Source organism: Arachis hypogaea, chromosome 7 (assembly GCF_003086295.3).
Source record: "Arachis hypogaea cultivar Tifrunner chromosome 7, arahy.Tifrunner.gnm2.J5K5, whole genome shotgun sequence".
Lineage (NCBI taxonomy): Eukaryota > Viridiplantae > Streptophyta > Magnoliopsida > Fabales > Fabaceae > Arachis > Arachis hypogaea.
The window spans coordinates 15478564-15504192 of record NC_092042.1 but is presented as its reverse complement, the minus strand read 5'-3'; the positions used below and the strand labels follow the sequence as shown (position 1 = coordinate 15504192).

Below are 25629 nucleotides of genomic sequence, written 5' to 3'. Positions count from 1 at the left end.
CTCATCACCATTCTCAACCTATGAACGTGTGCCTGACAACCACCTCCGTTCTACATTAGATTGAATAAGTATCTCTTGGATTCCTTAATCAGAATCTTCATGGTATAAGCTAGAATCCATTGGCAGCATCCTTGAGAATCCGGAAAGTCTAAACCTTGTCTGTGGTATTCCGAGTAGGATTCAAGGATTGGATGACTGTGACGAGCTTCAAACTCGTGAGTGTTGGGCGTAGTGACAGACGCAAAAGGATCAATGGATCCTATTCCGACATGATCGAGAACCGAGAGATGATTAGCTGTGCGGTGACAGTGCACCTGGACCATTTTCACTGAGAGGACGGATGGTGGCCATTGACAACAGTGATCCAATAACACACAGCTTGCCATGGGAGGAACTACGTGCGTGAAGGAGAAGACAGAGGGAAATTAGAGATTCAGAAGATGAAGTATCTCCAAAGCTCTGGTGCGCGAAATTGTGAACAATACTTTTTCACAACTCTCATAATCCCCGGTCATGAACCCCAAAAACTTGGTAGCTCAATACCATGGCATTACACAACTTCGCACAACTAACCAGCAAGTGCACTGGATCGTCCAAGTAATAAACCTTACGCGAGTAAGGGTCGATCCCACGGAGATTGTTAGTATTGAAGCAAGCTATGGTCATCTTGTAAATCTTAGTTAGGCAAACTCAAATGATAATGGTGATGAACGAAAATAACACAAATGTAAAGATAGAGATACTTATGTAATTCATTGGTAGGAACTTCAGATAAGCGCATGAAGATGCCTTCCCTTCCGTCTCTCTGCTTTCCTACTGTCTTCATCCAATCCTTCTTACTCCCTTCCATGGCAAGCTTAAGCAAGGGTTTCACCGTTGTCAGTGGCTACCTCCCATCCTCTCAGTGAAAGCGATTGCATATGCTCTGTCACAGCATAGCGGAATTCATCTGTCGGTTCTCAATCAGGCCGGAATAGAATCCAGTGATTCTTTTGCGTCTGTCACTAACGCCCCGCCCTCAGGAGTTTGAAGCACGTCACAGTCATTCAGTCATTGAATCCTACTCAGAATACCACAGACAAGGTTAGACCTTCCGGATTCTCTTGAATGCCGCCATCAGTTCTCGCCTATACCACGAAGACTCTGATCTCACGGAATGGTTGGCTCGTTTGTCAGACGAGCACTCGGTTGTCAGGCGATCAACCATGCATCGTGCAATCAGGAATCCAAGAGATATTCACTAGAGCCTTGATCGCTTGTAGAACAAGAGTGGTTGTCAGTCACCTTGTTCATGGGTGAGAATGATGATGAGTGTCACGGATCATCACATTCATCAAGTTGAAGAACAAGTGATATCTTAGAACAAGAACAAGCGGAATTGAATGGAAGAACAATAGTAATTGCATTAATACTCGAGGTACAGCAGAGCTCCACACCTTAATCTATGGTGTGTAGAAACTCCACCGTTGAAAATACATAAGCATAAGGTCTAGGCATGGCCGAATGGCCAGCCTCCCAATGATCTAAGAACTAAAATGTCCAAAGATGATCTAGAGATCTAAAGTGATCAAAAGATTTTTAATACAATAGTCAAAGGTCCTACTTATAGAAAACTAGTAGCCTAAGGTGTACAGAAATGAGTAAATGACATAAAAATCCTCTTCTGGGCCCACTTGGTGTGTGCTTGGGCTGAGCAATGAAGCATTTTTCGTGCAGAGACTCTTCTTGGAGTTAAACGCCAGCTTTAGTGCCAGTTTGGGCGTTTAACTCCCATTTGGGTGCCAGTTCCAGCGTTTAACGCTGGGATTTCTGAGGGTGACTTTGAACGCCGGTTTGGGCCATCAAATCTTGGGCAAAGTATGGACTATCATATATTGCTGGAAAGCCCAAGATGTCTACTTTCCAACGCCGTTGAGAGCGCGCCAATGGGGCTTCTGTAGCTCCAGAAAATCCACTTTGAGTGAAGGGAGGTCAGAATCCAACAGCATCTGCAGTCCTTTTTGGTCTCTGAATCAGATTTTTGCTCAGGTCCCTCAATTTCAGCCAGAAAATACCTGAAATCACAGAAAAACACACAAACTCATAGTAAAGTCCAGAAAAGTGAATTTTAACTAAAAACTAATAAAAATATACTAAAAACTAACTAGATCATACCAAAAACATACTAAAAACAATGCCAAAAAGCATACAAATTATCCGCTCATCACAACACCAAACTTAAATTGTTGCTTGTCCTCAAGCAACTGAAGATCAAATAAGATAAAAAGAAGAGAATATGCAATGAATTCCAAAAACATCTATGAAGATCAGTATTAATTAGATGAGCGGGGCTTTTAGCTTTTTGCCTCTGAACAGTTTTGGCATATCACTCTATCCTTTGAAATTCAGAATGATTGGCTTCTTTAGGAACTTAGAATCCAGATAGTGTTATTGATTCTCCTAGTAAAGTATGATGATTCTTGAACAAAGCTACTTATTGAGTCTTGGCTGTGGCCCAAAGCACTCTGTCTTCCAGTATTACCACCGGATACATACATGCCACAGACACATAATTGGGTGAACCTTTTCAGATTGTGACTCAGCTTTGCTAAAGTCCCCAATTAGAGGTGTCCAGGGTTCTTAAGCACACTCTTATTTGCCTTGGATCACAACTCTTATTTCTCTTTTTTTTTTGAATTTTTTTTTTTTTGCTTCAAGAATCATTTTAATGATTTTTCAGATCCTCAGTAACATGTCTCCTTTTTCATCATTCTTTCAAGAGCCAACATTCATGAACCACAAATTCAAGATACATATGCACTGTTTAAGCATACATTCAGAAGACAAAAGTAATGCCACCACATCAAAATAATTAAACTGTTATAAAATTCAAAATTCATGCAATTCTTTCTTTTTCAATTAAGCACATTTTTATTTAAGAAAGGTGATGGATTCATAGGACATTTATAACTTTTAGGCATAGACACTAAGACACTAATGATCACAAGACACAAACATGGATAAACATAAGCATAAAATTCGAAAAACAGAAGAACAAAGAACAAGGAAATCAAAGAACGGGTCCACCTTAGTGATGGCGGCTCTTTCTTCCTCTTGAAGATCCTATGGAGTGCTTGAGCTCCTCAATGTCTCTTCCTTGTCTTTGTTGCTCCTCCCTCATGATTCTTTGATCTTCTCTAATCTCATGAAGGATGATGGAGTGTTCTTGATGCTCCACCCTTAGTTGTCCCATGTTGGAACTCAACTCTCCTAGGGAGGTGTTCAATTGCTCCCAATAGTTTTGTGGAGGAAAGTGCATCCCTTGAGGAATCTCAGGGATCTCATGATGAGTGGGGTCTCTTGTGTGCTCCATCCTCTTCTTAGTGATGGGCTTGTCCTCATCAATGGGGGTGTCTCCCTCTATGTCAACTCCCACTGAATAACAGAGGTGACAAATGAGATGAGGAAAGGCTAACCTTGCCAAGGTAGAGGACTTGTCCGCCACCTTATAGAGTTCTTGGGCTATAACCTCATGAACCTCTATTTCTTCTCCAATCATGATGCTATGGATCATGATAGCCCGGTCTATGGTAACTTCGGACCGGTTGCTAGTGGGAATGATTGAGCGTTGTATGAACTCTAACCATCCTCTAGCCACGGGCTTGAGGTCATGCCTTCTTAATTGAACCGGCTTTCCTCTTGAATCTCTCTTCCATTGGGCGCCCTCTTCACATATGACTGTGAGGACTTGGTCCAACCTTTGATCAAAGTTGACCCTTCTAGTGTAAGGATGTTCATCTCCTTGCATCATAGGCAAGTTGAACGCCACCCTCACACTCTCCGGACTAAAATCCAAGTATTTCCCCCGAACCATAGTAAGATAATTCTTTGGATTCGGGTTCATACTTTGGTCATGGTTCTTGGTGATCCATGCATTGGCATAGAACTCTTGAACCATCAAGATTCCGACTTGTTGAATGGGGTTGGTAAGAACTTCCCAACCTCTTCTTCGGATCTCATGTCGGATTTCCGGATATTCACCCTTTTTGAGTGAAAAAGGGACCTCGAGAATCACCTTCTTCAAGGCGACAACTTCATAGAAATGGTCTTGATGCACCCTTGAGATGAATCTCTCCATCTCCCATGACTCGGAGGTGGAAGCCTTTGCCTTCCCTTTCCTCTTTCTAGAGGTTTCTCCGGCCTTGGATGCCGTAAATGGTTATGGAAAAACAAAAAGCAATGCTTTTACCACACCAAACTTAAAATGTTTGCTCGCCCTCGAGCAAAAGAAGAAAGAAGAGAGTAGAAGAAGAAGAAATGGAGGAGATGGAGAGGGCTTTGTGTTCGGCCAAAAGGGAGAAGAAGTATTGTTTAAGATGTGTGAAAATGAGGGAGTGAAGGAGGGTTTATATAGGAGAGGGGGAGAGAGAGGTTCGGCCATTTGAGGGTGGGTTTGGGTGGGAAAGTGGTTTGAATTTGAATGGTGAGGTAGGTGGGGTTTTATGAAGGATGGATGTGAGTGGTGAAGAGAAAGATGAGATTTGATAGGTGAGGGGTTTTTGGGGAAGAGGTGTTGAGGTGATTGGTGAAGAAGAGAGAGAGTGGTAGGGTAGGTGGGGATCCTGTGGGGTCCACAGATCCTGCGGTGTCAAGAAAAAGTCATCCCTACACCAAATGGCATGCAAAATCACGTTTTGTGCCATTTCTGGCGTTAAACGCCGGGCTGGTGCCCATTTCTGGCGTTTAACGCCAGCATCTTGCCCCTTTCTGGCGTTTAACGCCAGTCTGGTGCCCCTTTCTGGCGTTAAACGCCCAGAATGGTGCCAGACTGGGCGTTAAACGCCCACCAGCTAACCTCACTGGCGTTAAAACGCCAGTGGGTGCGTCCTCCAGGGTGTGTTGTTTTTCTTCCTGTTTTTCATTCTGTTTTTGCTTTTTTCATGGATTTTGTGATTTTTTATGATCATCAACCTACAAAAGAGATAAAATAACAAAAGAAAATAATTAATTATAAAACATTGGGTTGCCTCCCAACAAGCGCTTCTTTAATGTCATTAGCTTGATAGAGGACTCTCATGGAGCCTCACAGATTCTCAGAGCCATGTTGGAACCTCCCAACACCAAACTTAGAGTTTGAATGTGGGGGTTCAACACCAAACTTAGAGTTTGGTTGTGGCCTCCCAACACCAAACTTAGAGTTTGACTGTGGGGGCTCTGTTTGGCTCTGTTTTGAGAGAAGCTCTTCATGCTTCCTCTCCATGATGACAGAGGGATATCCTTGGGCCTTAAACACTAAGGATTCGTCATTCACTTGAATGATCAACTCTCCTCTATCAACATCAATCACAGCCTTTGCTGTGGCTAGGAAGGGTCTGCCAAGGATGATGGATTCATCCATGCACTTCCCAGTCTCTAGGACTATGAAATCAGTAGGGATGTAATGGTTTTCAACTTTGACCAGAACATCCTCTACAAGTCCATAGGCTTGTTTTCTTGAGTTGTCTGCCATCTCTAGTGAGATTTTTGCAGCTTGCACCTCAAGGATCCCTAACTTCTCCATTACAGAGAGGGGCATGAGGTTTACACTTGATCCTAAGTCACACAAGGCCTTCTTGAAGGTCATGGTGCCTATGGTATAAGGTATAGAAAACTTCCCAGGATCCTGCCTCTTTTGAGGCAGTTTCTGCCTAGACAAGTCATCCAGTTCCTTGGTGAGCAAAGGGGGTTCATCCTCCCAAGTCTCATTTCCAAATAACTTGTCATTCAGCTTCATGATTGCTCCAAGGTATTTAGCAACTTGCTCTTCAGTGACATACTCATCCTCTTCAGAGGAAGAATACTCATCAGAGCTCATGAATGGCAGAAGTAAGTCCAATGGAATCTCTATGGTCTCAGTTTGAGCCTCAGATTCCCATGGTTCCTCATTGGGGAACTCATTGGAGGCCAGTGGACGTCCAGTGAGGTCTTCCTCAGTGGCGTTCACTGCCTCTTCTTCCTCCCAAAATTCGGCCATGTTGATGGCCTTGCACTCTCCTTTTGGATTTTCTTCTGTATTGCTTGGGAGAGTACTAGGAGGGAGTTCAGTAATTCTCTTGCTCAGCTGACCCACTTGTCCTTCCAAATTTCTGATGGAAGACCTTGTTTCAGTCATGAAACTTTGAGTGGTTTTGATTAGATCAGAGACCATGGTTGCTAAGTCAGAGGTATTCTGCTTAGAGCTCTCTGTCTGTTGCTGAGAAGATGATGGAAAAGGCTTGCTATTGCTAAACCTGTTTCTTCCACCATTATTATTGTTGAAACCTTGTTGAGGTCTCTGTTGATCCTTCCATGAAAAATTTGGATGATTCCTCCATGAAGGATCATAGGTGTTTCCATAGGGTTCTCCCATGTAATTCACTTCTTCCATTGAAGGGTTCTCAGGATCATAAGCTTCTTCCTCAGATGAAGCTTCCTTAGTACTGCTTGGTGCATTTTGCATTCCAGACAGACTTTGAGAGATCATATTGACTTGTTGGGTCAATATTTTATTCTGAGCCAATATGGCATTCAGAGTGTCAATCTCAAGAACTCCTTTCTTCTGACTAGTCCCATTGTTCACAGGATTTCTTTCAGAAGTGTACATGAATTGGTTATTTGCAACCATTTCAATCAGTTCTTGAGCCTCAGTAGGCGTCTTCTTCAGATGAAGAGATCCTCCAGAAGAGCTATCCAAAGACATCTTGGACAGTTCAGAGAGACCATCATAGAAAATACCTATGATGCTCCATTCAGAAAGCATATCAGTGGGACACTTTCTGATCAATTGTTTGTATCTTTCCCAAGCTTCATAGAGGGATTCTCCTTCCTTCTGTCTGAAGGTTTGGACTTCCACTCTAAGCTTACTCAATTTTTGAGGTGGAAAGAACTTTGCCAAGAAGGCATTGACTAGCTTTTCCCAAGAGTCCAGGCTTTCTTTAGGTTGAGAGTCCAACCATGTTCTAGCTTTGTCTCTTACAGCAAAAGGGAATAGCATAAGTCTGTAGACCTCAGGGTCAACCCCATTAGTCTTAACAGTGTCACAGATTTGCAAGAATTCAGCTAAAAACTGATGAGGATCTTCCAATGGAAGTCCATGGAACTTGCAATGCTGTTGCATTAGAGAAACTAATTGAGGCTTAAGCTCAAAGTTGTTTGCTCCAATGGCAGGGATAGAGATGCTTCTCCCATAAAAGTCGGGAGTAGGTGCAGTAAAGTCACCCAGCACCTTCCTTGTGCTTTGGCTTCTCTGAGCTTTCTCTTCAAGGTCCTTTTAGGTTCAGGATCAGCCTCAACAAGAATGCCTTTGTCTTTGCTCCTGCTCATAAGAAAGAGAAGGGAACAAGAAAATGTGGAATCCTCTATGTCACAGTATAGAGATTCCTTTAGGTGTCAGAGAAAAAGAGGAGTAGAAGACAGAAGTGGAAAATTCGAACTTAACAAAGGAGATGGAGTTCGAATTTTGCATTAACGGATAGTATTAGTCCATAAATAGAAGGATGTGAGAAGGAGGGAAGTAATTTTCGAAAATTAAGTGAAAAATTTTGAAAACATTTTTGAAAAACATTACTTAATTTTCGAAAATGAAAATGGAAAAGAAATCAAGTGATTTTTGAAAAAAGATTTTGAAATCAGAAATCAAAAAGATTTGATTGAAAACTATTTTGAAAAAGATGTGGTTAAGAAAATATGATTGATTTAAAAAAATGTGATTGAGAAGATATGAATTGAAAAACATTTTAAAAAGATTTGATTTGAAAATTAAAAACTTGACTAACAAGAAAAGATATGATTCAAACATTAAACCTTTCTCAACAGAAAAGGTAACATACTTGAAATGTTGAATCAAATCATTAATTGATAGTAAGTATAAAAAAAAATGGAAAGAAATTGATTTTGAAAAAGATTTGATTGGAAAATTGATTTGAAAAAGATTTGATTTTGAAAAGATTTTGAAAACTTAGAAAAAAATTGATTTGAAAAACAAAATCTTCCCTTCTAGCCATCCTGGCGTTAAACGCCCAGAATGGTATCCATTCTGGCGTTTAACGCCCAAAATGCTACCCTTTTGGGCGTTAAACGCCCAACCAGGTACCCTGGCTGGCGTTTAAATGCCAGTCTGTCCTTCTTCACTGGGCGTTTTGAACGCCCAGCTTTTTCTGTGCAATTCCTCTGCTGTATGTTCTGAATCTTCAATTCTCTGTATTATTGACTTGAGAAGACACAAATTAAAAATATTTTTGGATTTTTTTAATAAAAAGGAAAAATCAAAATGCAACAAGAATCAAATAACAATGCATGCAAGACACCAAACTTAGCAGTTTGTATACTACTGACACTAACAAAAGGAAAATGCATATGAGACACACAAAATACTCAAGTCAATTGAATTCAAAGATTAGAGCAAGTAAATCATCAAGAACATCTTGAAGATAACCAAGATACATGAATGAATGCATGCAATTGACACCAAACTTAAGATGAGACACTAGACTCAAACAAGAAATATTTTTGGATTTTATGATTTTTCTGAATTTTTTTTTGTGTTTTTCGAAAATTAAGTGGAAAAAGGTATCAAAATTCTTAATGAGAATTCCAGGAATCAGTGCAATGCTAGTCTAAGACTCCGGTCCAGGAATTAGACATGGCTTCACAGCCAGCCAAGCTTTCAAAGAAAGCTTCAGTCCAAAACACTAGACATGGCCAAAGGCCAGCCAAGCCTTAGCAGATCATTGCTCCAAAAGCAAGATTGATAAGAAATCAACAAGCTCTTGTGGTGATAAGTTGAAACCTCGGTCCAATGAAATTAGACATGGCTTCTCAGCCAGCCAGACTTCAGCAAATCATCATGAAACTCTAGAATTCATCTTCAAGAATTTCGAAAAAAATAAATACCTAATCTAAGCAACAAGATGAACCGTCAGTTGTCCAAACTAGAACAATCCCCGGCAACGGCGCCAAAAACTTGGTGTTGTTGCCGGATCTTGGCACTGATGTTACCACAAGCTTGCTCAAAACTTGAACAATCCCCGGCAACGGCGCCAAAAACTTGGTGTTGTTGCCGGATCTTGGCACTGATGTTACCACAAGCTTGCTCAAAACTTGAACAATCCCCGGCAACGGCGCCAAAAACTTGGTGGCGCGAAATTGTGAACAATACTTTTTCACAACTCTCATAATCCCCGGTCATGAACCCCAAAAACTTGGTAGCTCAATACCATGGCATTACACAACTTCGCACAACTAACCAGCAAGTGCACTGGGTCGTCCAAGTAATAAACCTTACGCGAGTAAGGGTCGATCCCACGGAGATTGTTAGTATTGAAGCAAGCTATGGTCATCTTGTAAATCTTAGTTAGGCAAACTCAAATGATAATGGTGATGAACGAAAATAACACAAATGTAAAGATAGAGATACTTATGTAATTCATTGGTAGGAACTTCAGATAAGCGCATGAAGATGCCTTCCCTTCCGTCTCTCTGCTTTCCTACTGTCTTCATCCAATCCTTCTTACTCCCTTCCATGGCAAGCTTAAGCAAGGGTTTCACCGTTGTCAGTGGCTACCTCCCATCCTCTCAGTGAAAGCGATTGCATATGCTCTGTCACAGCATAGCGGAATTCATCTGTCGGTTCTCAATCAGGCCGGAATAGAATCCAGTGATTCTTTTGCGTCTGTCACTAACGCCCCGCCCTCAGGAGTTTGAAGCACGTCACAGTCATTCAGTCATTGAATCCTACTCAGAATACCACAGACAAGGTTAGACCTTCCGGATTCTCTTGAATGCCGCCATCAGTTCTCGCCTATACCACGAAGACTCTGATCTCACGGAATGGTTGGCTCGTTTGTCAGACGAGCACTCGGTTGTCAGGCGATCAACCATGCATCGTGCAATCAGGAATCCAAGAGATATTCACTAGAGCCTTGATCGCTTGTAGAACAAGAGTGGTTGTCAGTCACCTTGTTCATGGGTGAGAATGATGATGAGTGTCACGGATCATCACATTCATCAAGTTGAAGAACAAGTGATATCTTAGAACAAGAACAAGCGGAATTGAATGGAAGAACAATAGTAATTGCATTAATACTCGAGGTACAGCAGAGCTCCACACCTTAATCTATGGTGTGTAGAAACTCCACCGTTGAAAATACATAAGCATAAGGTCTAGGCATGGCCGAATGGCCAGCCTCCCAATGATCTAAGAACTAAAATGTCCAAAGATGATCTAGAGATCTAAAGTGATCAAAAGATTTTTAATACAATAGTCAAAGGTCCTACTTATAGAAAACTAGTAGCCTAAGGTGTACAGAAATGAGTAAATGACATAAAAATCCTCTTCCGGGCCCACTTGGTGTGTGCTTGGGCTGAGCAATGAAGCATTTTTCGTGCAGAGACTCTTCTTGGAGTTAAACGCCAGCTTTAGTGCCAGTTTGGGCGTTTAACTCCCATTTGGGTGCCAGTTCCAGCGTTTAACGCTGGGATTTCTGAGGGTGACTTTGAATGCCGGTTTGGGCCATCAAATCTTGGGCAAAGTATGGACTATCATATATTTCTGGAAAGCCCAGGATGTCTACTTTCCAACGCCGTTGAGAGCGCGCCAATTGGGCTTCTGTAGCTCCAGAAAATCCACTTTGAGTGCAGGGAGGTCAGAATCCAACAGCATCTGCAGTCCTTTTTGGTCTCTGAATCAGATTTTTGCTCAGGTCCCTCAATTTCAGCCAGAAAATACCTGAAATCACAGAAAAACACACAAACTCATAGTAAAGTCCAGAAAAGTGAATTTTAACTAAAAACTAATAAAAATATACTAAAAACTAACTAGATCATACCAAAAACATACTAAAAACAATGCCAAAAAACATACAAATTATCCGCTCATCAAGCTCCAACACATTCTCCATTACTGCGTAACAATTACTCATTTCATACACTTTCACTTTTTACAATTGAAATTAAAGAACCATATTGGTATCCCGACTAAGATTAATAAGATAACCACAGCTTGCTTCATACCAACAATCTTCGTGGGATCGACCCTTACTCACGTAAGGTATTACTTGGACGACCCAGTGCACTTGCTGGTTAGTTATGCGGGATTACATAGTGTGAGTGTAATTTTCGTGCACCAGTTGGTACTGTGAAAGTGTTCCTCCGTGCCAGGAAGCAATTGGGAGTCTATGAACGACCCGACATCGAAGTTCCTCTCCATCACGGTAAGGGTCCCTTCGTAGCTGGAATGCGACCTTTGCCTCTTAGGGGTAGGAATGACCCTTAAGTCGTCATCCTCGGCCTGTTGAACGAAAGACGAGTGCCCGATGCCAGCCACCTCCTCGAGAATAGGGGAAACGCGTGCCGCATCGACAAGTTTGTCCGACATGACGACGTCGCGAGGTAAGGGCGCCGCTTGATCCCCCTCGTCCCCGGGAGGAACTACCGATTGCTCGTCGGCCTTCTCCCTATCACTTTCCGCTAAGAAAGTTTTGAACAAGCTTTCAAGGCCGGTCACTTCAGCAGACATTCCCACTACAACAGAAATGAACAAGTTAGTCAGTAATTAGCATAACAAACCAAAGAAGCAACCATGCAAAAAATGACACGACAAAAGTGACTCACAAATATAATTCCTAGCGGCCTCCCGGCTACCCATAAGGAGGTGGGGGTTCACATGGTTTCTCCCAAAAATGGCCCACAGCACGTCGGCAATTTTTTAGTCCACAGCCGACGTCCCCTTGTAAGTTACCTTAATAAAAGCATTGGATCCCGCCCCGAAACTCCAATATGTCGGGATGAGGCGCTCTCCCTTCAACGACAACCAAAAAGGGTGACGACCCTTGATCGGACGCACCTTGAAATACTTATCCTTAAACCCATGATAAGAGTCCTCGAACAAGCCAAAGATCCTCCGCCCCTGGGCAGACCGGAAGGACATGAACCCCTTCATCGCCTTCCCCTCCTTGGAAGGGTTCGTGAGATTAAAGAAGTAAAGGAAAACGTCGATGGACACCGGTAGCTCTAAGTATTCACATACCATCTCGAAACAGCGGATTGAGGCCCAACTGTTTGGATGCAGCTGCGACGGCCCCACGAAAATCCGACCGAGGAGCCTCATTTGGAAAGCAGAGAAGGGGATGCGGACCCCCACTTGGGTGAACATGGCTCTGTAAAACCAATTCCAGTCGGCAACCTGGGGGGCATGGAAGTTGAGCTCGTACAACCGCTCATGAGGGGCAGGGACAAAAACGTCGTAGTTGGCCTCCTCGTCAGTACCCCCGCACAGGTACTCGGCCTAACGGAACTCAGTAAGCTCCTCCTCACCCATCTGGTTCGGAGAGTCCCTCAAGTCGGAAACCACCCAAGCGTACGGGTCATAACCCGCGGCGGAGGTAGAAGCTCGGGAGACGACGCGAAGCATACCTACAGTGGGGGTACCACTCAATCAGTCTATGAGGTCGGGAACTCGAAAAAACCCCGAAACTACACTTAACCTATTCTGCAACTAAAATTAGGCATGGCTAAAGCTAAATCCTAACAAAAGCCTACCCTGGAATGGTAACCCCCCTAACACACCTACTTGACACTAAAGGCTATCCAGCATACAAGATCAAGCAAATAGCATGCATGTAACAGGAAATAATGGCAAAGGCAAAACAAACACAAAGCAGAAAATAAAGAAACAACTGCTTACCTGGATTGGTTTTGAAGATTTGAAGAAGAAGGAAGAAAAGAGAATGCACAAGAAGGCAAGAACAACACTCTGGAAATTTTGGGAAAAGAAGAAGATGGAGATAGTTGAAGTGAAGATATGGGAACAAATGCAAAACGGTTTTAAAACTGCTACTCAAAGAAGCGCGAAAAAATTGGGGAATGAATATTTAATGTCCTGCGCGAGGAACGAGGCGACAAATGATCGTCCCAGCAACGAACAGATACATGCGCAAGAGGCACGTCCCCTCCACGGACGGCCGACCTGGTGACAACGCGTGAGAGAAGAGATAACACGCCACCAACAGCCCACGCGACTATTGCTGGCGTGTTGGGGGCACTGTTACGGCCTGGCCCAAAGGGAACATGGGCCGACCCGACCCACTAACCACCTGACCCGAACGGTCGGGTGTGAGGCGTTCATTTGCCGACCCGAACACGCATTCGGGACAGCTGGCCTCCACAGTTGTATAAGGAAGCTTTGAGGAAGGTGGGTTCTGCCCTTGTGGGACCCACTTCTGACATAGTATATATGGAGAGGGTCCTACCCCTCCCCCAAGGTACGTCATACACCACTTTACCGTACCCCTTTTTCGCCTGCACACTCGACTGACTTAGGCGTCGGAGTGTCTTTGCAAGTGACACCCCCTCCACATCGAGAGCTCGAAACGTCGGCCTCCCTACTTCACCCTCGCAACCCGATTCCAGGCTACGCCCCACCTGTTCATCCGAGGACCACTCCGAACCGTCTAGTACCCGAGATACCGAACAGGTAATTACTCAAAAAAATTACTTATGGACCTATTTAAAGTAGTCCGTCTAAACCACTTTTGCTAAGCCAAAATCAAAATCCGAATAATACTAATAATAATCAGGGTAATACACTAATTTTTAATATTGAATTGAATTGGTCTATATATTAATCTCAACATCGATCTGATATTGAAAGCAAAATCATTCCAAAGCACTGCATGACTCTGTTCATGTGATTTCTTGTTAAAACTTAGAAGAAGAACCACTACTACTACTAATCAACAGAAAAATGGCGACGATAATTGAGTTGGTCCCAAAAGAGTACGGGTTTGTGGCGATTGTTCTTGTAATATACTGTCTCCTGAACTTGTACATGGCTGCACAAGTGGCCATTGTTCGCAAGAGGTACAAGGTTCCTTATCCCACTCTTTATGCTTCTGAATCCCAAAACAAATATGCCAAACTCTTTAACTGCATTCAGGTAATAATTGCAATAATTAACTAATAATTACCCGAGAAATGTTAGGAGGATAATATTTTTTATTAATATAATAAATATGTTTTATTAATATTAATCAATAATTTATTTTATATTATTAAGAGTTAGAATTTTATATTTAGGATTTAGAATTTAGTATTTAGAATATAAAGGATTAGTCTAATATTGACTAAAAGTAATAAATTTTGTTAGTTACATAATATCGATTTAATTATTTTCGCACTTCAATTATTAAGTGCTTTAGCTGCTAATGTATATTTTTAGGCTATATATTAAATTATTATAAATATTTTATTTTTAATAAATACATAATAAATGTATTAAGAATTCGAATTTTTTGTATTTTTATAAAAAGTTCTTTAATAATTTTACATGTGACTTTGCAAGTATATGTTAGTCAAACCCTTTATTATACTTTGCTTTTTATTAAAAGAAAAAAAAAATTCTGTTCTACTAACGAATATATATGTATTGAGGATGTAAAGATTCCACAAAAAGAGCAAGAATTCATAGTCTTATTCTCTTAAAATGTCTTATTTATAAAAGAAAAAAAATCCAAATGGCAAATAACTTTTTGTGGTAGTCGACCAGTATATTAAAATTTTTTAAATTCTATAAATTTCTATAGACGCATGCATATATGAGAAGATTATGTAATTTGCAGCATTTTTACAAGATTAACTCTTTATTTATAGTGTATTAATAAGTATTAATATATTTTTCTTAAACAAATGATAATTATTAATTTTTATAAAGGATAATATATCCAAAAATTATTTCTTTTAACAAAAGAATAACTTTAAAAACAATTGTATTGTTAGGGATGATTTTAAATAAAAAAATGTGAGAAATGATTGTGATTTTTATTTTAAATTATAGGGATCAAAATAATATTTATTTTTTTTAATAATTTAATGATATCCAAATAAACTTTTTAAGCGTTGTGTTATTTATTTATTTATTTTGGATGAATGCAGAGAGGGCACCAAAACTCTTTAGAAACAATGGCAGTATTCTTCATGCTAATGATTTTGGGAGGGCTCAAGCACCCTTCAATTTGTGGTGTTCTTGGAGTGCTTTATATAATTGCTGGTTATTTCTACTTCAAAGGCTATGCCACCGGTGATCCCAACAACCGTCATAAGAGCAGGTTTGGCTCCATTTTCTTATATTTCTTTTGTCTTGCTTCCATTTTTTTATTTTTGCCTTCCCCATAAAACTAAAAAGTAGCTCATAGAACTATAAAATATTGTAGAAATTCCTTCTTATATATATGTTAATATGCTTTAATATTATGAGGATAGGTCTTAACTTTTGTCTCAGTTAATGTTTAGATGTTACATTTTGTTACTCTTATTCTTGAGTAGTAATGCTTAAAGGTTTGGTACAAGTAAAATTATTAATAATCGTTCTTTTGTTTCAAGCTTAGAAACTGAAATTTGGATCTTAAAATGAAAAAATTAATAAAGTAATAAAGTAATGAAAGGTTAATTATTACTAATTTTGTCATTTTATAAAATATATGTTCTATTATCTTAATTTAAGAATGATTAATTTTTTATGATGTACGGATATGGAACACGACACGATACAAAACACGTAAATATACAAATTTTAAAATCTTATAAAACATGAGGACACAATATATATATAAAATATAAAGTATTTTTTAGATAAATTATAATAATATTTTGATATTTTATTGATATTAAAATATAAAATAAATTTTTTATTTTTTAATAATTTTTTTTAATTATATAAAATATTTAAAATATTTGTTTTAACAAATAATAATATATATTATTTTTAAACTCATTTCAAGAATACATGTTAAGAAATAAAACTAAAAATGCTTATCCCTAATAGTATTTAGGTATATTTAAATGTGTCGAAAAAATTTTATTTTTAATTAAAATACGATTAAATACAAACACAAATATCAAACAAATGTTGATGAGTTTCGTATTCAAAATATATCCTAACATATAAACACAATAATTTAACAAAATATTCATATTTTATAATTATTTCCTCACTTTATCACTTTATTAATTTTCCCACTTTAAAAGATATTGATCCTAAAAATTGTATTTGTATGAATAAAACTTCGAGGAATATTATACATTATACATGAGAATAATATCGCTGTGTATTTCAATAAACTTGTTCGGTTAATTTCAGGGATAAGTTAAAAGTTTATTGGGTTTATAATAGGAAAAATTACTCCAAAAAAACCTTAAAAGGAGTTAATTATTAAAAAGAATTTTAATACTAAATTTAAGAAGCATTAATTTTTATTATTTAAAAAAATGACTAATTTTTTTTATAAAAAAGTAAATATATCTTTAAAATATTTTATTATTTATTTTTTATAAACATATTTTTTTAACCGTCTATATACTCAAATTTTTATCGATACACTTTTATTTATTACCTCTAATTCATCATTCATAAATCATAATTCGGCTAACTTTTAATTTTATAGCTTATCTTCATTCTCAAAATGTTTTTTTATTATCGATTATATTTTAGACTCAATTCTATAATTAATTCTTACACTTCAAAAAAAAAAAAAAAAACTTGTGTTTTGGATTCATTCTTTCCATTTGTATTGTCTTATTTGCATAGTTTCTTCCTGGATTTTCCATGCCTATCCCATTCTTCAACCTTTTTTCCTATTCTCTGGCGGTTCCTCCTCCAATTTTGTTGTTTCAAATTCCCTTCACTCCCATCTCAACAACATACACCTCCTTGTCACTCAATTTTAATCCTTTCAAACCCTTTACTTGCTCCATCAACTCAATCGGTTTTTCCGCTGGTTCATCAGCTTCTTGTTTGTTTGTTTTTTTTTAATTATTGGTAAAAAAAAGGCACTCATATTTTAGCATTTAATTAATCAATTTTTTTTAAATGATGCTTTTGTATATGAACATTTCTCTTTTATGAGGGGTGGCGAAAATTAGAAAAGAAAAGAAGAAGATGGACGGTGACAAATATAAACTATTATCTTAAATTAGAAATTTGAAAAAAAATAAAGATATTATTGTCTATTTACAAATATTGTGTGATCTTTCTCTTTAATATAATATTTACTTAGTCTTTTTTTAGTATTTTTAACATAATTGATTTTTTGTTAATTAAAATTTTTAATGGTCTTTGGCATTAATTTTTTTTATAATATAAGTTCTTGGGAAAATATCTTCAAATATTTATTTCTTATTATTATTTTGAGACATTTTGTTTTAGTACATTTTTACATATCAAGGAAAATCTTTATTTCCAACCTATAAGGTGAGAATAAAAATATGGAAAGATCAAATTTTCAAGAATACTGATATCCATAAATAATATTTTTATTTTAAAACAAATATAAAAATAATATTTTTTAATTTATTATTTCTAGAAATAAGTTTTAAACCTTGAAACAATCACCCTTATCTAAAAACTATAAAAAAAAAGAATAAAAAACAATGAGTAGAAAGTTGATTGAGAATAAATAGAACTATAATACAACAAATTAAGTTGAATTGGTCTCATTGTTAGTTTATTGGTTTATTTAAAAAAATATTAGAAATTCGAATTTCGGTTTATATATGTCACAATCTATTGGTCAACGATAAATTCTTAAATAAAATTTAATACTGTAATAAATTAGTCCTTAAGGTAGCGTTTGTTTTGAGGTACTAGGTCAGAGACTGGAAGACTGAGACTCAGTATCATATTTGTTGGCTTAGAGATTGGTATTAAAATTTGTCTCTATCTCTAAAATTTTTTTTCATATTTCAGTGCTTCCAAAAAGTGGAAACACAGTAGAGGACTGAAATTTTTAGGGACGGAGACTAAAACTTTAATAACATTTATACCTAAAATACCCTCATTTCAATTAATTAATTCTAATTTTACCCTTTGTACAAATTAAATTAAAGCTTTATTCTTATTTCAATTTATGTTTCCCATTTTATACCAAATAGAATATTAAAATTTATTTCAATTTCTGTCTCTAAATCTATGTTTCTCTATCAAATGCTACTTAATAGTTATCAAAATTTATTATTTTTTATCAATAATATTAAAAATATAGACTAAAAATATATTATTAAATTATTAAATTAATAATTAAAAATATAATAAAAAATAATAAATTCGGTTAGTTCTTAAATTTTTTTTACAATAAATTAATTTTTATACAATGTGAACGTAAAATAATTTTAATGTCTAACCAATTAAACACAAAAAATTTTTCCCAATTATTATTAAAATGGGTGATTGATCCTGACTATGGCTGTTTTGCTGTCTCCAATTCCATTAGCATTTGAATATAATTAATTAATGAGTCTATATTATATTTAGAGAAATGTTAGGCCAGTAACTTTTGAGATTTATAGCTATTAAATAATTATCAATAAAATTTTTAATGGTGGGAAATTAATGTGAAATTTCATCTAATAATTCACTTTTTTTTTACTAATTACATGCTGACCAGAATTTGATAAAATTACTAGCTCATAAACTTTTCCATATATTTATATGTGAACAGGATATTATTTTTTGTGCCGCGTGTGGGTCTAATGCTGTGTGCAATTTCATTTGGGTGCACTCTTCTCTTCAATAATGAGTGATGTCTAAGAGGAGAATTATTGGGGGAAGCAGAACGTTGCGAGCTCAGTGAGCTGTGGTGGCCTCCTTCGCAACAACTAGGGTAGAGTGATTGCTCAATAACCATGTTTCGTACAGGAAAACTCTGAATTATAGTGATGATGACGAAGAAAAATAAATTCTTGACTACAGCTTGTTTGAGAGGGTGGTGATTTTAGGAAATCAGAAGCATATGCTGAATGTTCAGTATAGGATTTTGAGTAATTTAAGCTATAACAAAAAATTTCTTGAAGGAGATATCTATACTTCTTATTCATTTATTAATGTAGAAAAGGGAATAGAACAAGTTGGTCTTGGACACAGTACAAAAAACACTGTTGAAGCTGCTGTTATTTTCTGAGAATGCATTATTTGAGATTGAACTATTTGATGAATCTGAATCATCATTTAAAAAAGAGTTGAGTACCATAGTTCTTTTTAAGGTTTGAGATTAAAATCAAAATCATTTTTAATATTTTTTATTATTATTAAAATCATCTTTAACATTTAAAATTTTTTAAAATTATTATTTTTACTCTAAAAGAATAAATTTATCTTTGTAAAAAATAAATTAAAAAATTAAACCACATCCTACTATTATCATTGTTCCCAATTTCTACTATTATTGTTCTTCACCTCCATTTTATCTTAATTTTTTTATCTTCGTCATCATTCACCACCGTTCAACCTCATTCACTCACGAGTGAACTACTGGACCTCACTCACTCACCACCATATGTACCCAATCACCCACACTTCTACCTTCATCAGTTCATCCTATTGTTACTCTCTTATCACCAAATGCAATTCAGAGACTCTTTCTCACAATCCATCAAAACCACCAACAGGAACAATAGAAAAAAAGACAAAAAAAACAACAATAATAATTAATTTATTCAACAACAATTTTCTTTTATTAATAATAACAATCACAATAATTAATTTATTCATTATTCGTTCCAATTAATGGGTTTAAAAAAAGAAAACAACGAACAAAACAGATTTACGGGAAGCGCTTAGAACTGACGGAAGGTGTGGTTGGACGCGACACAGAAATGGGTTACCTTCGCTTGGTCAGGGAAACAGATGGCAAAAGGTTGGGGTTGTGCGAGGTAATGATGAAGTTCACTTTGTAGTGGATGTGGTCGTCATCGCCGGCGAATTGACAAACGACGGCTTGCTGTGGATGAAAACTCTTCAGCACTAGTTGGGAGCTGTGGATGAAAACTCTTCAGCACTAGTTGGGAGGCGACGACGCAGCTGCATGGGTGAGAGAGATGAGAGGATGTTGATGAGGGAGGGTTATTGAGAACTAATGATTTTAGTGAGATGGAGTTTAATTTTTTTATTTTATAATTTTTAATATTATAATTTATTTTTTTACAAGGATAAATTTATCTTTTTAGAGTAAAAAGAATAATTTTAAAATATTTTTGAACATTGAAAATGATTTTAATAAAAAAATGTCAAAAACAATTTTAATTTTGATTACAGAGTTTAAAGACGAAAAAAATACTTAACTCTTTAAAAAACTAAACCTAAGAAGTCGATCAGAATCTAGGGGTTCATATTCAAGGTAAAGTTTTTCTTGCTTAGCTTAACTTTTTCTTACATTTTTGTATGATGTTTGACTTTGAGGATCTAATATTCGTATAAATTTTCAGAAAGTCTTCATGGAACATGCCAAGGAAATGTTAATTCGGATTGTGATGGACCTAATGGTTGCAATATTATCAAGAAGTTTATTAGACACTACAAAAAAGGAGGTTAAAATGGCATTTATAATACGGCGATTCTTCAAAACCGCCATAATATTTAGATATTCCGGCGTTTCTTGTTGCTGCCATAATTTATTTTTGGATTTGTGGCGGTTTTGGTAATTCTGGCGGTTTTGAACCGCCGTTGGCACGTAGGTATAAAAGAAGAGTCCCTAAATTTCAGAAACTTAGTTGAAACCCTACGCGTGTGATGTTGTTGCTCTTGGATGGCCTATGCGACAATCTCCGATCCTATTGCGTTCTCCGACGATCTTCTTCGGTGACATCTCCTCCGTGATCTCCTTCGGCGACATCTCCTAAAGCGGCGATATCCTCCGGTGACGTCTCCTCCAGCTTCCTCTCCTTGTCGTCCTCTGTGTCTTCTCCGCCAAAATTGTCAGCGCCTAATTCCTCTGCGACGATCTAGGTAAGCTTCCTTCCTTCATTCTTTCCTTCCTTTCCTCTTCTTTGCTTCCTCTGTGATGAGTCTCTCTTTTTAGGCCTTTGCGAGGATTCATCGCGAGTGGAGAAGTCAGTTCCGCAGTTTGCACTGTTGACGACGTTCCTCCGCAATTTGTGTTCTGCCGCTCTCGCTGCGCTGCCGCCGCCGCCGCTACCGCTGCCGTTCCTCCATTCCTCTGCTTCGTGCCTTTGCCGCCGTCCCTCACTCTTCCAAATGTTTCATTTATGTTCCATTTATGTTACCGATTGTATTTTCCGTTTTGGTTTTCAGCCATGTGTAATATTAAAGTGTTAGGATTCTTGATGAATAATAACTTAAATGAATAATAAACTAAACTAGGTTGATGAATGTAAACTGTAATTGCATTAGTTTAGAAATACATTTGTAATGTGCTGTTGCATTATTAAAATCTATCATTGAAGACTATTTTTGTAGACTTTATCCTATTTGTCAAAATGATTAGATCTAGCTTTTCAATGTTGATGGCTTGTTTATTTCTTCCTTTTCTTGTTTGTGTATGAAGATATGAAGGTGGCCACCATGCTTCTGGATCCTGCTGGATTATCAAGCTTACTACCTCTGCCTTGAAAATTATGTCAGTTCTCAAACCTCAAATTAGTCTAACAATTAATAGCTTATTGTTCAAATGTTTAATTAAGAGAATGACACTTTTAATAAATTGATCATTTAAACTTCACTATTTCATTAAAGAATTTGAACTTTGATCCATCTCAGGGTGCTTCAAAGGGGCTAATTTGAAAAGCTCTTACTGAACCTGGGGTTAAGCATGCGTTGATTGCAATACAAGTGCTTCAGCAGGTAGTGTGTGTGTGTGTGTGTGTGTGTATATATATATATATATATGCTTCACCATGAAATTCTAAACATGTATCTCCAAATGGAGTTCTATATGACACTCCTCAAATTTGTGGATTAGATTGAGCATGCATCATTGATGCTGTCACTTGGATTTGTTTTTAAATTTTTGTTTCACATTTTGTTAGAATTGCACTTATGTCTTTTTGGGATATGTTACCAATAATTTTTCATGCCTAACTGCAGCCAATGAATGATTGTTTAACAAGATTCATAATTCAATTAGTCCTTCCGGATTTTAGATTCAATGATCTGTCCAATTTTAAGTAAAAGCATCAATGTTCATAGCATTGTCAAGCTTACCATCATTTTCAGATACCAAAATGATGCATCACCTGTTTAATATAAAAAGAAGGTTTTGCACGCAGCTAGCACACTCTTTTTGTTTTGCTTATTCTTTATGGAAATTTGTTTGTAGGTTGGTTTTGGGAAAGAGGCTCACAAGCAACCCTTTAATAATGTATTGTATAATTGTATGAGAATTGCTTAAAGAGATAAATCTTTGAAACATCACCTTCATTTGGCAGAGTATTGTAGTGTTTCCAAGTAGCCCCAATTTGAGATTTCAATAATGTAAAAGAAGGTGGTTTCGCAACTAGCTAGTTGTAGCCTCTTATTTCCTTGACTCTTTTTACTTTATAGGAAAAAATTAATTTGCATATACACAACTACTTGAGAAGGAAAAATGCACAATATAAAAGTATATAGACTAGTTATGCCAAAAGTACTATTTTTATGAAATTTGCATTGGTAGTATTTCATGCTTTTGCAACTAGTATTATGTATAAGAACAAAACTGAAGTTAATTGTGAATTTCGTCTTTGGTTGAGATTGATATTGCTACCAACCACTTAATGAAATCTGATGATAATGTGTTGGTTAGTTTAGGTTGCTTAAGAGATTGGACTTTCCAGAAATGAAGTTCAGCTTATACTTATGGGCTATGAGGTATGTGAAATGTTATTTTTCTGCACCTCTTTACTATAAAAAGTTTGATTGCATACTTGCAAGACATGAAAATTGAAATAACACACTGGATTTTCAAATATGCATTTAGTTCTTATATTCATGGATATGTTCCTGATCTTATTTTATATCTTGTTTAGAATACAGTAGAAGCTCCTGGTAATCTAGAGATTTTGCTTTAATTGAGAAGGAAAAGGTGTCGATGAAGGATAAGATTTCAATGTAATACTCCAAGTTTACCATTATTTTACTTTAACTGACTAAGGTTTTTCTTTATTAATCCAGCTTCCTTGCTGCTCTGCTGGTGAAGGACCTTGTGTTTCAAATGGAGCATGTGAAGATTGCACAACAGTAACTGCATAAATAACCTGGAAGCCCAACTAGTTTAATTAATAAAATTCTTCCCATGCTTGTTTTAACATGTTCTTTTCATTTCTTTTGGTTTTCCATGGCAGGGATATCCTTAAATGGTGCAACGGAATTGTAGGTTTAGGTTTTTCTTTAAGAATTCTATTTTGTTGTCTGCTCTCAACTTTGTCATAGTTAATGTTCTTAACAGAACCAGAACTTAGTTAGTTGATTGATAGACAAACTTCCAAGTAATTGTTTTTCCATTTGTTTGTAAAGATTCTTAGCACAATGAGAGCAGTCCAAGGTGCACTAATAGTAGCATCATGCATACAAATAATTTTGGGATTTAGTCAAATATGGGCCATTTGTTCCAGGTATGCTCATTTTTTTTATTTTGTTGAAATGTATGTTACACTTTTTGAAGTCAAAGAGAGAAACTTGGATTGGAGAATACGCCAAATAATTATTGTGCTTTCCTTTGCTTTCAGGTTTTTCAGTCGACTTGGATACACATACTATTCTGATTCTGAATCATTTGTGTTAGGTTGGGAGCTGGGTCGAAATTGGAATTCCCATGCTAATACTGTTTATAGCCTTATCTCAGGTACAATTTAAAAGTAGGCAATAATGGATTAGGATTCTCTTGTGTCTATCTTTCTTAAGGCATATTAATTTTGACATGTTTCTTAGTATTATTGTATAATTAGGTAGCTGTGATTGTATGGGACAAGGGAATAACAAGACAAATCCTATCCAAAACCGAAAGAAGCACATGCAATATGGCTATGAAAGTGGGCTTGGAAATTTTTGAGAGAGGTCTATAAAACAGAAGAGGCCCAATAATAAAAAATATAATGTAATATCTTTATTAAAATTGAAATATTTAACGCCAAAAGTTGCCAAAATTTAACTATTTTCCTTTTTTTTAGCTGCCAACTTATCCTGCTAACATGTTTCTTAGTAATGCTAATGGAACAGTTTCGCAATAGCATCAAGGTGAAAAATTGTGTATAAATCATTCTAGCAACAATTTCTTCTTCCTTTTGTGGTTGTTGTTTGTAAAGTTTCAATAAAGAATCGTTCAATTGCTGCCATATTTCTTCATTTTATTTAAAGCATATACTTGCACTAAATTATTTGTCTAAAAGAAATGAATGAGAGAGACTATATATTTTAATTGCTGCCATATATTTATTTATTTAATTCAATTGCTTCCATATACTTGCAGAAATTATATTTCTTCTACTTTCTTGTGAGAGAGACTATATTTGCATCACTCACTTCCCTAAAAATAAGAAAAATTACGTAGTGTGTTGTGTTCTTATTACTGTCATACATTGAATCAATAAGCTTTTTAGTAAAAATTTTTAGCAAGCACTATTTTATTTGATGATTCTATTTTGTTCTTTTTAACAAGCACAAAAGGAAGAAGAACTTCCAGAGCAAGTTTTGTGCTGCTTAAGATTGAACAAAATTGATTTTTTTTCTTGCATTTCTTGTGCTCATAATAATTATATTTTTGTTGTAGGGATTGGATCAGGAGAGTGAGATTCCATAACCAGAAGAGTTAGGAAGTAGGTCTTCTGGAGCAAGCAACAAGGAAGCATGACCTTGCTTGATATGTTAAGACGTATATTAAGGATTATATGTTAAGACGTATTATTGAAAAATGTTATTTTGATACTTTATTTTTGGATTATGACATTTCAATTATGACTTGGATTATGACTTTTGAATCATGTAAGAATTAATAAAAATCATCTTATGATGTTTGATTTATGGCTATGCCTTTTGGTTATTATGAGATTTTTAAGTGAGTTTCGAAAATATCACTTTAAATTAGTAGTTTCAATATTATTTTAAAAAGTATAAAATTGTCATCATAATTAAGTACAAACGGCAGATAGAAACTCCCATTTTTAATGAAAATGATGCCATTATACGCTGGTAAAAACGGCGGTTAAAAACTGCCATTTTAAACGAAAATGATGCCATTATAACCTGGTAAAAGCAGCGGTTAGAAAATGCCATTTTAAACACAAAATATGCCATTATAACCTGATAAAAATGGCGGTTATAATGGTAAAAACGGCGGTTAGAAACCACCATTTTAAACAGAAAGGATGCCACAACATCCTGGTAAAAACGGCGGTTATAGCCGCCATTTTAAACAATTCAAAAACCGCCATTTTATACGGAAATAATGGCGGTTCTAAACCGCCATTTTAACCCTTAAAAAACCGCCGTATTATCCACTGGTTATTACGGCGGTTTTCTGAAAACCGCCGTAATAACCAGAATGGCGCCCAAAATAACGGCGTTTTTTGGAGGCGTCATTTTTGGTAATAATGGCGGTTCTAACCGCCGTAATTTCCAAAAATAACCGCCGTTTTAACCCTTTTTTTTTGTAGTGAGATTTTAAATATAAATGTTTGCACAAAGAAAGTCAAAGGAGTTTAGGCTTTTTTGTTTAGATACTTCGAAAGAAACTCAATCCATGAGAGGGGAGTAGGAGAGTCATCAGAAGAATTGGACTATCTTCTTTGATATTACCATTAAAAATAGTCAACGCTACACAAATTATAACAAAATATATATATATATATATATATATATATATATATATATATATA

General features: G+C 36.5%; 1 protein-coding gene and 1 non-coding gene across 24 annotated transcripts; both read left to right on the top strand.

Moving 5' to 3' along the window:
* The first annotated feature begins 6751 nt into the window (after window positions 1-6751).
* Window positions 6752-6859, top strand: LOC112704284 (small nucleolar RNA R71). Its single transcript, XR_003154918.1, has one exon. It is a non-coding gene; the product is annotated as a small nucleolar RNA R71 (small nucleolar RNA).
* Window positions 6860-19760: 12901 nt separating this feature from the next.
* On the top strand, window positions 19761-24775 carry LOC112702611 (uncharacterized). Of its 23 annotated transcripts, none has more exons than XR_011863765.1 (12): window positions 19761-20159; window positions 20248-20767; window positions 20841-21398; window positions 21539-21622; window positions 22568-22627; window positions 22931-22996; window positions 23101-23128; window positions 23273-23370; window positions 23485-23600; window positions 23704-23852; window positions 23926-23992; window positions 24525-24775. XR_011863765.1 is itself a non-coding variant. In XM_072199208.1 (11 exons), exons 5-10 carry the CDS (start codon window positions 22596-22598, stop codon window positions 23805-23807), a joined length of 444 nt encoding a protein of 147 aa, XP_072055309.1. In that variant the 5' UTR covers window positions 19761-20159; window positions 20248-20767; window positions 20841-21398; window positions 21539-21622; window positions 22568-22595; the 3' UTR covers window positions 23808-23852; window positions 24525-24775. The 23 variants fall into 23 exon arrangements, 15 of the variants coding, with proteins under 15 accessions (XP_072055309.1, XP_072055311.1, XP_072055315.1 ...); XR_011863766.1 differs by having other exon boundaries at window positions 22563-22627; XR_011863767.1 differs by lacking the exon at window positions 19761-20159 and having other exon boundaries at window positions 20267-20767; window positions 20841-21018; window positions 21327-21398.
* The last annotated feature ends 854 nt before the right edge of the window (window positions 24776-25629 follow it).

What these genes read in the sequence shown, in the direction of transcription:
- LOC112702611 (XM_072199208.1), top strand. Translation starts at nt 22,596, where the DNA reads ATGAAGTTCAGCTTATACTTATGGGCTATGAG. An exon ending in CATGTGAAGATTGCACAACA is followed by an intron (nt 22,997 to 23,100) that starts GTAACTGCATAA and finishes TTTCCATGGCAG; the next exon opens with GGATATCCTTAAATGGTGCA. An exon ending in ATATGGGCCATTTGTTCCAG is followed by an intron (nt 23,371 to 23,484) that starts GTATGCTCATTT and finishes CTTTGCTTTCAG; the next exon opens with GTTTTTCAGTCGACTTGGAT.